The sequence below is a fragment of the Engraulis encrasicolus genome, chromosome 9, assembly GCF_034702125.1.
Source record: "Engraulis encrasicolus isolate BLACKSEA-1 chromosome 9, IST_EnEncr_1.0, whole genome shotgun sequence".
NCBI classification, from domain to species: Eukaryota; Metazoa; Chordata; class Actinopteri; order Clupeiformes; family Engraulidae; genus Engraulis; species Engraulis encrasicolus.
The window spans coordinates 48,932,501-48,947,494 of NC_085865.1; the positions used below are offsets into that span (position 1 = coordinate 48,932,501).

The following is a 14,994-nucleotide window of genomic DNA, read 5'->3' on the forward strand; positions in this document are numbered from 1 at the left end:
TGAGTGCGCATTTAATTTACTTCCTGCTGTGGTGGGCTGGAATCCACGTTTTCTTCCGGTGCACTACTCACGTCAAATTCTTAAAGGGACCTCTGCATGGAAATTCGTGTGTCCTGTCCCCCACATTCAGTTTGGCTTGATCATGACACTTTTATAGATTATTAATTATAGATTATTTTGTAGATTGGTGCCAGGAAGCAATGTTGGAATTAAATGTGGCAAAAACCAAAGATATGTGCATTGATTTTAGACACAAGGCGTGCACTCCCTCCTTAACCAACATAAATGGACAGGACATTGAAATTGTGCAGCAATACAAGTACTTGGGGTCCATTATTGATGACAAATTGTCTTTTAACAGTAACACGGACATGTTGTGCAAGAAAGGGCAGCAACGTTTATATTGTCTCAGGAAGCTGGCTAGGTTTCAAGTTGAAAAGTCCCTAATGACCATGTTTTATAGATCATTCATTGAATCCATTCTCACCTTTTCTGCCATCTGCTGGTATTCCCTTCTCAATGTGAAAAACAAAAATGCCATAGCTAAGATTATTAATGTAAGCAGTAAGATAACTGGTGTGCAACAAAAAAGCCTGACTATCTTGTATGAAGAACAGGCAACCAGGAAGGCTGAAGCCATTTTGGACAACTACACCCATCCCCTGCAGAATGAATTTCAGCTTTTACCCTCTGGTTCCCGTTTTAAATATCCACCAGCCCGGACAAACAGATACAAGAATTCTTTTATACCCTCTGCCATCCAGTTGCTAAATTCCACTAAGAAGCGCAGATAGCCATAGGTCAGGTGTGTATTTTATATGTATTATCTTTTAGGCAGGTCTTTTTATACTGTGAACCTTTTATACTGTGAACCTCACTCCTCCAGCACTTTTATGTTTTTAAATTTTACTCTGTGCAACTCCTAAGACAAAATGTATTTATTCATGCACTATTTATTATTTTAATCCCTTATCCTTTACCTACTATGTGTTCTTAAATGTATTATGGAAGTGTGTGTGTGTGTGTGTGTGTGTGTGTGTGTGTATGTGTCTGTGTGCTACTACTGCTGCAAAACAATTGCCCAACTGGGACAAATAAAAGCTACTTGAACTTGAACTTGAACTTGAACTTGACACCAATCGCACAATTTGCCTCCAGTATCAGACGTAAATGGTGTTGACCCAAATTATAGCAGGAAATGGCATGCCATCTGTGACAAGGGTAGCCTATGTTAATTTTACACATTGTGTAGGCCTAATTGTGAAACAAATCTCCGTTAATGAATTATTATTATAATTATTATTTTTAATGAATTAATTCATTGCACTAAATGAATGTACATTTGACGTCAACATAGGGCCTACAGAAGCCACAGTCTATTCAGTTAGGCCTACCAGTGGAAACTCTGCACTCAAGCACACATTTTTACTTCCCTTCCCTAGCCTATAGCTTGTTTGTATTGTAGGCCTAGGCCTAATTTGTTTTGATTGCTGATCCAAGTCTTTGTCTTGCGATGTGTAGGCCTAGGCCTAGGCTACTGGCCTAGGCTACTGCAGGGCTCTCAAGTCTCACTCTTTGAGAGTGTGACACAGTCATTTGAGCTTGTTCACACTCTCACACTCCACACATGGTATTTCACACTCTGAAGTTTTGATAACTTATCCAATCGGCGCACATTAATTCATCCAACCTATCCAAAGACGCGTCAGAAATTGTTAACAGTGCTTCTGTGTTCAGACTAGTTACCACGCTATTCAGCCAATCAGAAAATAGATTGTTCGGTTGTCAGGCAGATCAGAGCAGCGGATCAGAGATTTATCCAATAGCGTGCGCAGCAGAGTTCAAAGAGAACTGTAAAATTCACGAATCGCAAGTAGGCAAAATGAAGACACAGGAGCAAGGACCATCAGGTGATAACTCTATACAGTACATGTGAAAATATGAGCATTGTATTAGTTAGGCTACTGTTTTTACTCCTTATACCAATATTTACAGCCCATGTAGCCTTGACAGGGACGTTAAAAGAGAGCAAAATGGTCAAAAATCACCTCCCTCTAAAACAGGCATCCCTTCTTCTTCACATATTGTGTTAAAATTGCACTTTTAACAACTACATTTTCATTTTTTTGAAACACCAATAATTAGAATCAATCTCTGAGTGACCATCCCCAGCTGCTTTTATATTACAACTCGAGCACTAGGGCTAAGCATATTGAATAAATAGTGTATTTGGTCTAATCAAACTTTTTAACTAGCTGGGTTGAAGGGAAACCTAGTGTTGGTGGGTCGATGGGTGACAGGTCGATTTAAAAAAAAAAAAAAATTGAATCTCACTCCAAACAATCTTCAAAACTTGAGAGCCCTGCTACTGCCTTCAGTGGTGTAACATTAGCCTAATTCTGGGCCCATACCAGCTCCAACTGGTTCTTATGCTAGCCTACGGAGATAGATAGATAGATAGATAGATAGATAGATAGATAGATAGATAGATAGATAGATAGATAGATAGATAGATAGATAGATAGATAGATAGATAGATAGATAGATAGATAGAAATGTTTAATCAACGGTAGCCTTTTGAGCATTGATTTGCAGATACACGTAGTCAGCACCAATTCGATTCAACATTCTTATCAGGGCAGCATCCATTCCCACTGTCAGCTTGGATAAAGTACATTTTATTTTGGACGCTGATTTAACATATAAAAGGGTCAGTTGCCACGGGCCCAGGGTGAGGGACCCAGAATAGGGTCCTCATTTAATTGCATTGAGTGGTGGTGGTGGTGGTGTTGTGGGGGGTGTCCCTTTTAAATTACGTTGTCATGTCAATTCTTAAAGTTCAAGACTTGATTTGAATCTCAACAGGGCCGGATTATCCATAAGGGCCAGTGGCACAGTTCACAGGGGTACCAAACAATTGCAGCCAGTTGTGGGGCACCACATAGCACAAACTTTACATATTGTTTATAAAGGGGGCAACTGCGAGGTGTAGTGCCCAGAGGCACCACAGTGTTTCAACCCTTGTAAGGTGTTTGTGTTTTGGTTAGCCTACAGAAGGTGTTCGGGTCAATTTGACCCTGGGCATATAGAAAAATAATGAAAAATGAAAAAAAAAAACATAGCTCATATTCACCCTCATGTTCCCCTCAGCCTGCCTGTGAATTTCTGTTTATTTATATTTTTGAGAGTAGGAGATACAGAGAGAGAAAGATAAGGAGATGGTGAAGAAAGAGAGTAAACTCAATCCAAGCTCTCGGATTGAACCACTAGTGCTCTTATTGCGCAAGGTTGCAACATTGATGCACAACTGAAGGACCAAACAAGATCTGTACTCCTTTTTCCACACACTTAACCCTCTGCCTTGTCTACTCAACATGTGATCACTATTGTATTAGAGAATATGGATGTATAAGCCCCTCAAAGTGATACGGGTCAAAATGACCTGGGAACACCTCCTGTGTAATAGAAATGTGCAGGGGGGGTTAGCAAAGGGGGGTCACAATTTTTTTTTTCAGATTCATGTTCCTCACTGAAAATGAGCCAAAGCCAGTGAATCTCAGTGCGGAAGAATAATAACTGATACTATTTTTCTCAAGCCAAAAACTGAAAACGGGTCAAAATGACCCGAACACCTTACAAGGGTTAATACAGTCAGTGGCCCTGGAGCACCGAGAGGTGCTGGTGAGAGACTGAACAGCAGGGGACACTGTGCAGCAGGCTACATGCCGATCCTACACCAGGAAAAGAGATCAAAAAATCATTTCACACTTTTTTGTTCAAATCATGTCTTTAATAACACAAAAAAACAGACAACATGATGGCATATGGAGAGAAAAATGAACGTTACAATAAGCAGAATGTATTTTCAGTCCAAACCATCCCCCCCAAAAAATCAATACCTGAGTGACCCCCAAAACGGTAATTTACTGTAACTATAAAACAGCACTGACTTCAACATATCATATATGTCTCAGTTCTCACACTGACTGTACTGTATGTTTACACCAATATACTGTAGTTTACAACAGGCGTACGCTATACTGCGGATCTGGGGTAAAAAAAAAAGAAAAAAGAAAAGAAAAAAACAAAAGGAATGTCAGTGCACATCGGCCCATTGTATAGTAGTCCAGATCCAACATGCTATTCCTCCCAAAATACTCTTGAGCATTTCAGTTTCAACATAAATATATTTCACTCTACAACTTTCGATTCTACTCTAACCCAGCCTTCTGACTAGCCCTCTAATCATAACCCACCATTCTAAAACCGTTTCAGCGTTTCCCCACATCAGAGTATTTTATTCTATCTTTACGGTCTAAATTAGAAAACAATGATTGACGTCAGTGGTTACATTTGTTTAATTATCATGTCATCTGTATTATTGCCATAGGCCATAGTACCACAGTATTATACAGACAGATAGAAAAACCAAAACACTGATCCAAAAACTAACAAAGGAAAAAAAACAACAACAAAAAAACAAATTTAGGACAATATGTCCAAAATGTATAAAATAATTAAGAAAGCATCAAAAGGTCACTTCAACTCACACACTGGGCACTCTTGAAAAATTACAAGTGCATATACATGTATCTACAGCTCATTTTGAAAGAGGACAACGCAAGACCGCGGCGCGGAGAGAGGATACAGTAGTCAAGTCATCTGGTGTCAAAGTGCTACTGGCTTTCCACAGTCTTTGGCAGCCAAACGGCCTGTTTTCATTTCATTGCCCCTCTCGGGTCTGCAGATTGCCCCTTAACAGGTGGAGTAAGCTACAAAAGTAGAAAAGTGATAAACCTGGTTTAGTTCACACGGAGAAGAAGAGCCTACAACCCATTCTCATACACACAATCATCAATTTTCTTCAGTCAGACTCAGACCAACATCCATCTCTGTGGTAAGTAGTACTATGTCAACCAAATTGGTCACTTGCCAAGATTAACTTGTACCCATGCTCAGAACTACACAAATGAGAATGGGCTTTTCTTCAACCAGGTGTCTATACTAAGAAGCTGTTTCAGGAGTAAACAAGGTTAAGTTAAGAGGTAAATCACCCAATAGAAGAGCCTGGAGTCCTGTGTGTTCCTAAGAAAATTAGGACTTCGGCCTCTTCTGTTAGATGATTTATCTCTCAACTTAACCTGGTTTATTCCTGAACCAGCTTCTTAGTATAGTCCACAGATCTGTGGCCATCTCGGTGTTGAGTCAACCAGGTTTGTCACTTCCCCGTTACAGTGTTGTAGTTGTACTCCCAAGACCCTCTGTTTGGCCTCTGGTGTCCACAGTGTATAATCTCAGGACAACATGTGAAGCCAGCTAATCACACGTCCAGAACGCTCCTCACTTCAGCTTACATCATCGTCATCTTCAGCATCATCATCGTTTTGCATGAACAAGACTGTCTGCTGTCTCATACAGAGCCACTCAAGCATGCGCCACACACACCCACACACACACGCGCACACACACACACACACACACACACACACACACACACACACACACACGGTCTCACTCTCGCGCTCTCTCTCTCTCACACACACACTTCACAGCAGAGCATAGCTTTAATCGAACGTCCAAAACTATTTACACAAAAACACACACCACCACACCCATGATTTACACTGGCCACTATAAGACAGTCTTGGCATGGCACGGTAATGGTCAGTGTGTGCGCAAGCGTGTTTGTGCATGTGTGAGTGTGTGTCAGTGACTGTGTGTATAAAGTGTGTGTGTGTGTATATGCAGACATGTACAGTAATACTGGCACTGAGCAATACAGTAATAAAAGGAAGAAAAAAACAAAAACAGGATTGTACAACAGGAATGCATGAAAAGACATTGCAATCAACAAAAAATAAAACACTGAAAATAATGAGTGCACAGGGCATTGGCAACTGAAACAGCATTTGTTTTGAAACACAATTCAAAAAATATAAACTGTATATATTTATATTTATATTTATATATATATATACGTTCAGTGCACAGCAATAATGAGTACACCCCTTTTGAAAAGTAACATTTTGAACAATATTTCAATAAACGCAAAAGATATCCAAGTTTAATATGTTGAACATAAAACTATAATGTGACTTACATACAACTTTTTTTTCAGTTTTGAGTATGTTAAGGTGGTGCAGAAATGAGTACACCCAAATGAAACTCTCTTAGAAAAGAAACATTTTAGTAATTGATCAAGCATTCAATCTCGGTCTCAAGAGTTTAAGGATTATTTACAGACTTATTTTTTATCAAACAGTAGGCTATAAAACCTACTTTTCCTGTGGTAAGCTTCACTGTTGTCGTATTAAACTTACTGTTTCCACATTTTGGAAATAACTTGTGGGTTTATTGAAATATTGTTCAAAATGTTACGTTTCAAAAGGGGTGTACTCATTATTGCTGTGCACTGAATACTTCAAATATTGCATGAGCTCTTCAGCGCGTATTTGGCCAATGAATAACGAAAAGGGTCTTTGTTGTTGTTGATGCACCTCTGAGATAAATAGTTCAACCAAAAAAACGCCTCCTTGTTTTTGCGAAAGGCAGAGATTTTTCTTATTTCTTCTCCTTTTTCTTTTACTTCTTCTGTTTCGTCCGTGGCTTGTCCTCTCACTTGTTTCTCTGCCCAAAGTGACCCCTCCGTTTTCTTCAGATAACGAAGGATGACTTGTGGCGAAAGTGGCCCTGAAATGAAAGACCCAGATTAAAAAAGAAAAAGAAAAAAAATGAACCAATGCCCTATGACCTTGAGATGGCCCAAAAACCTAGGACTAAAAACCCAGATTGAAAAGCGGACCAACTTTTAAAAGAGGACCTGAAATAAAAATAAAATAAAATAAAAAAAATAGTGGAGCAGTAGAAGTAACAGCAGCAGCCTACCCTTACCCAGACTGAAACACAGACTAAAGGCCCGTCCTTATCTTCAGCAGTAACCATAATACATAACTACAGCTAGAAATGCACTCAGAGAGTGAAGGCCTCCACCAAGGAAGCTGTTTGATCGAACATTTGACTATGTTACACCCTATTTTTTTAATAAGTATTTCTGTCTTCTTTTTGAGGAGTGTGGAGAAACTGGAATGTCAAAATTCGCCCTGTCAATTTGCGGTCACTAGGGGCATCTACATATACATATAGGGGCGTATACATTCAAAGAACTCTGATTTGCTGACATTAAAGGTGCACCGTCTAAGATTGTGGGCAGATGCTGCTCATTGAAACAATGCTGCCTATTTCCAAATTTGATAATTTCATGAATATTAATGAATAACAAACCAATTTTATTCTTTGCCATTCAGTGTTGGGGAGGTGATCTTTATGTTAAAAACAGACACATGCTGGACAAAATCACACACTTAGGTTGTAAAATAACTGGAACAGAAGTTAAAAGTATCAGGAAAATCTCTGATGAGTACACTACCAGCTTGGCATTAAAAATAGTAGATGATCCATCCCACCCCCTTTTCTTTGAATACTCCCTCCTCCCATCTGGACTTAGATACAGGTTACCCTTTTTTAAAACTAATAGAGGGTTAACATCCTTTGTGCCTAGAAGCATCCAACTGTTGAATAAGTTAAGTGCAGACAGAGTTAATGTGATAACTTTAATATACTGAATGTATATAGGATTTTTAATTTAATTTAATTATTTCTATTCTGCCCTTTTTATTTTCATTTGAATAGTTTGTTTGTTTTGTTTGTTTTTTAGTCTTGTCCTTGTATAATGTCGTAATTGTCTGTATGTTCAAGTGTTCCCAAAACGCAAAACAAATTCTCCCTGGGGCAATAAAGGTATATTCAATATTTATGAACAAAAATGATACGTTTTGCAGCTAAAAAGGCCTATTTCTGGAAATTCAAAACGGCAGACCATGGAGAAGATCCCCCTTTTTTCATGTATTTAAAATGCAATGTTCCCAGTCATAATGAATGCTTAGAATTTAATGGTGGTGGTAAGTATTTGTTAAAAAGGTAACCTTTATGGACAGCGTGAATTCTGGAAATGAACTACTAAAAATATTACACAGAGCACCTTTAATGTCAGCATGGCATCGTCTTTATAGTTAATATGCAAACGGCATCATTCACCACTTATAACGATTATTACAAAGTTAAAGTTGTAGTTGTCTTTATTGTTATCGTTGTAGTTGTAAATGGGCCCTCACGCTGTGGTTTTATAAATGACCAAAACAGTAATAGCAGAGTGGTAGTAGCAGTAGCAACAGCAGCAGCAGCAGCAGTTGAGGTAAGGAGAGGGCAGAGATATTTTATTTATCCCGAAATAAATTAAGGATTAACACTGTATTATCAATAATATATAACATCATAAAAGTTATATACGATGCTGCACATCAGCCCCACTGGACCTGCAACATGGAGTGCAGCATTTACTTTGGTCATCTCTTTACACTAATTCCCTTGAGGCACATACAGTAATCCCCTTTCATTACCACATGTACAGATAGCCAGGCACTTCAGTTCATCCTATGAATGCCACTGTGAATCATTTTCATAATGATCATGGACCTGAAAGATATTGAAAGACACCTACACTAGCAGGCTGTACTGTCCATTTGCAATGATCAAGAGTGTTGGGGGAAAAAAGCCATCCTTCTAAAAAAATGATTTTAGCTAGTTGACATACACTCGCCTCCAAAAGAGTTGTCGCCTACCCATCTGTTTGGAATAACAGCTAATAACCTGACTTTCAATTAATCACTTGGCTTCAGAAGTCACTCATATGAAAGCTACAACCCTCTCGAATGAAAATGAATGTACAAAAATACATTTCATGCACCAAAGAAAGATTGACCCTTTAATGACCACAGACAGGGCAGATTTTCACAAGACAAAAGTTTTGTCGCCTATCGAACATAATGTGAAAATGAGCAGATAAGTCACTTCAAAACACTTCAAATACGCAGATCGGGTGTCATACATCACTGAATCACTCTCAACTCTCCAGAAAATCAACTTTGGCCTTAGGCGTATGTTTAGGGTCATTGTAATCATGGAAAGCAACACAATGAAAATCAATGGAGTTCAATGAGAGATGGTGACATATTTGCTATTCGTAGAGCAATACATTTTTAACTTCATGATGTAATCAATGATAAAAGCCCTCACACACCAGCAGCATGCATGCAGCTCCACATAAGAGCTGTATCCCTCCCATGTTTGACTTTAGGCACCATGTATTTATTCCAAATTCTTCACCTTTAACACCAAATAAGTCTCTCCCACTGTCCTGTCTCAAAAAAGCCAGCCAAGAGTATGTCAGGCCTAATTCTGACAAAAATGAAGGCTAATGGGACTCATACTCTGAAGTCAAGATCCCAAGATCAACCATTTTAGAACTGATAGCATCAAAACTATATGGTGTTGGAGATGAAGAATATGAAAAAAGAGAAATGGTGCATAACGTGAAACATGGTACAGATACAGCTCTTATGAGGAGCTGCATGCATGCTGCAGGTGTTTTGAGGGCTTTTATCATTGATTACATCATGAAGTTAAACATGTATTGCTCTACGAATAGCGAAGATGTCACCATCTCTCATTGAACTCCATTGATTTTCATTGTTTTGCTTTCCATGATTACAATGACCCTAAACATACACCTAAGGCCAAAGTTGATTTTCTGGAGAGGTGAGAGTGATTCAGTGATTACGTATGACACCCAATCTGCGTATTTGAAGTTTTTTGAAGTGACTTATCTGCTCATTTTCACATTATGTTCGATAGGCGACGAAACTTTTGTCTTGTGAAAATCTGCCCTGTCTGTGTTCAATAAAGAGTCAATCTTTCGTTGGTGCATGAAATTTATTTTTGTACATACATTTTTATTCGGGAGGGTTGTAGCTTTCATATGAGTGACTTCTGAAGCCAAGTGATTAATTGAAAGTCAGGTTATTATCTGTTATTCCAAACAGATGGATAGGCGACAACTCTTTTGGAGGCGAGTGTACTGTATGATTCCTGCAGTTTCTAATATATATATAGGGGGTATTGCAACTCCAAGGAATTTACAATAGTTTTGAATTTATTCTTGTTCAGCCCATTATGTTGCTGCTTGTCTCTCTGCTGCCATATCTTACCTCATCAGCAGTGATGTAGTCGACTCCATCATCATGCCGGGGTGCTTTGTAACTACGAAGAAACACACAATGGGGTGAGAAGATGTGAGGAATTTAATTTGCCAAATGCATAGAAATGCTAATATACTAATATGCTGAAATTGAGGTTGTTATTTGAGCATAGCATGACAAACCACTGCTTTTATGATTATTTAGACGTAAAATGCACATACAACACACACACACACACACACACACACACACACACACACACACACACACACACACACACACACACACACACACACACACACACACACACACACACACACACACACACACACACTCGCATAGTGGGTACGCAGTTAGGGCATCAGACTTGTAGCCCAAAGGTTGTCGGCTCCTGAGCCGCCAGGTTGGTGGGGGGAGTAATTAACCAGTACTCTACCCCATCCTCCTCCATGACTGAGGTACCCTGAGGAACTGTCTTGCTGCACTGCTGCCACCATGGGTGAGGCATACAATGCAATTTCATTACATCACTTTACAGTACATTACACTTAAGCTGACAGTTTCATCCAAAGTCACTTAGTTATTATTATCCAGGGTATTGATTACAGCCTCTGGAGCAATGTGGGGCTGGGTGCCTTGCTGAAGGGTACGTCATCAGCCATGGATGGGTGGAGGTGTAGGGAGAATTATGGGTGGGATTCGAACCTGGAACCTTTTTTAATCATAAGACCACCTCCCTAACCACTAGACCACGACTGCCCAATTGCATTGTGTGCAGTAAGCGCCGTGTGCTGCGTCACAATGAATATGGGAGCTTCCCAGGTCGGCTTTCGCTGTCGCCGTCTCACATACACACACTCCTTTCTACCTCACACATATCAATAAACCACTATTCCTAGATGACCCCACACTCACTTGTCGTCGTCCTTCTTGCAGGAGATCTTTTTACAGACTTGGCAGAGACACACCAACACAAAAATGGCCGCTAGCGCTACGCCCACGATCTTCAGGACAATCGCCATGATGTTCAGGTCATCTGCAAGACACACACACACACGCGCGCACACACACACACACACACACACACACACACACACACACACACACACACACACACACACACACACACACACACACACACACACACACACACACACACACACACACACACACACGTGTAACGATTAGACTATTTTAAAGCAACACACTCCCCTTAGTTATAGTGATCAGGTCTTATGTTGAGTGTTTGTAGACACACACACACACACACACACACACACACACACACACACACACACACACACACACACACACACACACACACACACACACACACACACACACACACACACACACACACTTTTTAATATGCAAGGAACACATATGCATACACACACACACACACACACACACACACACACTTTTCAATATGCAAGGAATACACATGCAGGCACATACACACAGACAGACAAGAGTTGTGTAAAACACACTCACAGACTTCCATGAGCTGAGCTCTGCACTTGGCCTGGCCCGCTTCATTCTTGGCCATGCAGTAGTAGTCCCCTGCATCGGCCTTCTGCAGCACGTCGAACTTCTGTACAACACATAAAAACAACAACATTTTTTTTATAGCGTTGCGAAAGGTTCTTTTCATCTCGGGATGATTCAGTAGCGCTGAGTCGTTGCAGAGTGTTGAAGAATTGACTTAAGTGAGTGATTCTGAAATGTAATTCAATCTGACACTGAATAGGGACCACTGTATATGATTTTTTTTTTAAAGAAAAGAAAAAGAAAAAAACCCAAGCATTCCACTTTTGATAAACGCATGAGAGATCTAAATTTACGAATAGCTTCATGGTAAGAGGTCTGTTTGTTGGGTGCTTAGAGTAGCATTGCACCCCCAATTTGAACAAAATTCCATGGCTATAAATCTAAAAAAAAAAAAAGCCCTAATGCCCTTTCTTGCCCTTTTCACCCGCACATGGTCATCCTAACCAGCCCAATTGGGCGGGAAACCGCCCAATCTGGCAACACAGCTTACCAGGGTTCCTAAGTCCTTGTTAACCGTGTAGGAGGAGTTGAGGAACCGCGGACTGGCCTTGGGGTCCTCTGGGAGCTCCTCGTCGTTGCGGTACCACTGGTATTGGGACGCGGGGAACCCCTCGTTCTCCAGACAGCGCAGTTCAACTGAGGAACCCACCGTGGCAGAGTCCGGTACCGTGCAGCGTGGGACCTCTGGTTTCACTGGGGGAAGAAGGAGAGCATGGAAAACTTTAGTTTATTTCGTAAAATTATTAGGGATGTACTGAATCCTGATTTTTAAAGTTCTGACGAATACCGTATCCACTGCTTAAAGGGGTATGCCACTATTTTGGGGCTTAATACAGTTAAAATCGTTGGCTGGGGTTTATAAAGGTGGTAAAGTGTCTTATTTTTCATGTTAAGCGTTGTCTTGCTTTAAGATAAGTTAAAAGAGGGAATATGTCGCTAAGCTAGTGAAAGTCAATGTATCCGTGTAGCATTGTAGCACGCTACACGGATCCATTTCGAAATGGAATACCGAAAACCGAACCCTGTCAACTAGGCCAAATCCCAATTTTGGATTCGGTACATCCCAAGTAGGGCTGGGCGGTTCTGGAAAAAATGTGCATCACGGTTTTCTTGATGAAAATTGATATCACAGTTCTCTGCACAGTTTTCCCCTACATCTCAATGTTTCTGAAGAAAAGACTGAAATTTAATTAAAAAATGAGAGAAAATAAATATTGAATTTAAATTAATCTCCATTTCAATTTTAATCATTGTTTTGGAATAAAAACAAAAAAAACCAAACCTTCTCTCATCAAAAAGTGAACCTTGTGTAAGTGAATCCGTTATCACGGTTTTTTAACGGTATACCGCCCAGCCCTAATCCCTAGTATAAATTATGCTCACAATCTGTGTCCAGGGATAGAAATTAGCACCAGCCAGCACAGCTGTCAAAAGCTGGAAAAACCTAGACCTCTCTAGCACATTTGTGACAGAGAGTAATAATTTACGATCGAGTGTCTGGAGAATTTCAGGATATATTTTTCAGTAGCTGTTGAATGTTGATATTTTGTGACTATCCTTCCCTGTACTGTCTTCTTCTTAATCATGACTCATAACCAAAGACACTTGATGGGAAGAGGAATTTCGCAGTGCCTGGTTGTACTACACACCCATTTATAGCCCAAGTAAACTGTCTTCAGATTAATAGTCTTTGATCGTAACCTTGGTAACTGTTTAACACAATGACATTGGCATCACAATCCAATATACAGTTAGCTTTGCCGAAAGGGGGTTCATGTGCATCCTAATGCGCTGCACTGATGTATTAGGCTATATCTCTTTCACACCTCAGTTTCCTGCCTTGAGGTGGTAGCACAGGCTCAGAGTCTGGGCCCACATCAAGAGACTGGGGAACAGATTTATGCATCAGTTAGTCAGAGGGCTGAATACAGAACACTTCCTCCTCACTCTGCCCTCAGGACCTCCAGATGCAAATGCACGCACGCACGCACGCGTGCACGCACGCACACACACGCACTCTCCCCTCTTCCGCTCTACTGCACTCCACACACTCACTCGCACACTTTCTCTGCTCAGCTCATTTGAACTTTACACACACACATGGATGCACACACAATACCCCTTTCTCGACCCCCTGCCCCGCACTACAATCCAGCCACCTGCACATGAATGCAACCACTACCTCAGCCCCTGACTCACTCATCACCCCTGACTCACGGCACAACAAGGCTCCTGTGGTCTAAAGGCGTCACAGTGAGCTTGTAAAACAATAGGCAAGTGTGCCTTGGAAAGAACAATTTTATGCACTACCTATGTACAGTAATTGTCAGTTGTGTCACTGTTTGCGTACTTGTACACATATGTACAGTGTTGTATTGTGTTGCTCACTGGCATGTGGGGTGGTTAGGGTGTCACACAGTGTGCATGCATGTGTGTGTGTGTGTGTGTGTGTGTGTGTGTGTGTGTGTGTGTGTGTGTGTGTGTGTGTGTGTGTGTGTGTGTGTGTGTGTGTGTGTGCACGTACGTGCGTCCAGGGCCAGCTTAAGATGGCCTGGGGCCCCTAGGCAACAGGGTGCTGTGCCCCCCCCCCACCCCACCCCCCGAAGGCAAATTTTGCAACAAATTTACATAGACAGTGTCATAATTATGAGCTAGGAATTAAGGATAACATGTCTACCAAACTGTACTCAACACGACAGATGGAATTTTCAATATTGCATCTCGTCACAATTCTGCAATTTTTCAGTTTTGGCCAGTCAGGGGCCCCCTGTGTGGTGACAGTGTGTCAGACACTAGGGTGGGTGGGGTGGTGAGTATCAGTGGGGAGTCAGTCACGAGGAAGAGATGGAGGAAGAGAAGAGTCATCCGCTTTCTTCATCAGAGGAAAATAGAGGACAGAAGCACAGAGGGAGCCCTATTGCTTTACAGAGGCAAAGTGCAGTAACTACGGCAACAGCGAAACTGAGAAAAATGCCTTCAAAGCCTTGGTATTATTAATAATAATAATACCTTCGTTTTATATAGTGCCTTTCAAAACACCCAAGGACGCTTTACATAATATCAGTGTAAATGTGTGTAGGTGTGTGTTTGTGGACACTAGAAGTCACAGGCCTCCAAAAAAATATGGGTTTTAAGGTGTTGTTATTAGGTTAGACAATGTAGTCACCACAAATTTCACATAGCAATATAAACAGGACATATTTGTAGAATAAGGATTTGTCTCAAGATATAGGAGGTGTAATGAAGAAGATTTTCAGTCTAAACTCCATTTTGACAACATGTGTAGCTGCGGCACGCTACCTTTGTAGGGCAGTCTAACTCTTGGCCCTCAGTGAGTCTTATTGCTGAG

At 40.7% G+C, this 14,994-nt stretch overlaps 1 protein-coding gene across 1 annotated transcript in view; it reads right to left on the reverse strand.

Moving 5' to 3' along the window:
- Positions 1–5,113: 5,113 nt before the first annotated feature.
- The window catches only part of jam3a (junctional adhesion molecule 3a), a 29,980-nt gene continuing 20,099 nt past the window's right edge, over positions 5,114–14,994 (reverse strand). The window contains exons 5-9 of the mRNA XM_063207320.1: positions 12,136–12,338; positions 11,589–11,688; positions 11,010–11,130; positions 10,104–10,155; positions 5,114–6,690 (exon numbers count right to left, since the gene is read on the reverse strand). Coding sequence (XP_063063390.1) covers positions 6,655–6,690; positions 10,104–10,155; positions 11,010–11,130; positions 11,589–11,688; positions 12,136–12,338 — 512 coding nt within the window. The 3' untranslated portion in view covers positions 5,114–6,654. The remainder of the gene's footprint in view (positions 6,691–10,103; positions 10,156–11,009; positions 11,131–11,588; positions 11,689–12,135; positions 12,339–14,994) is intronic.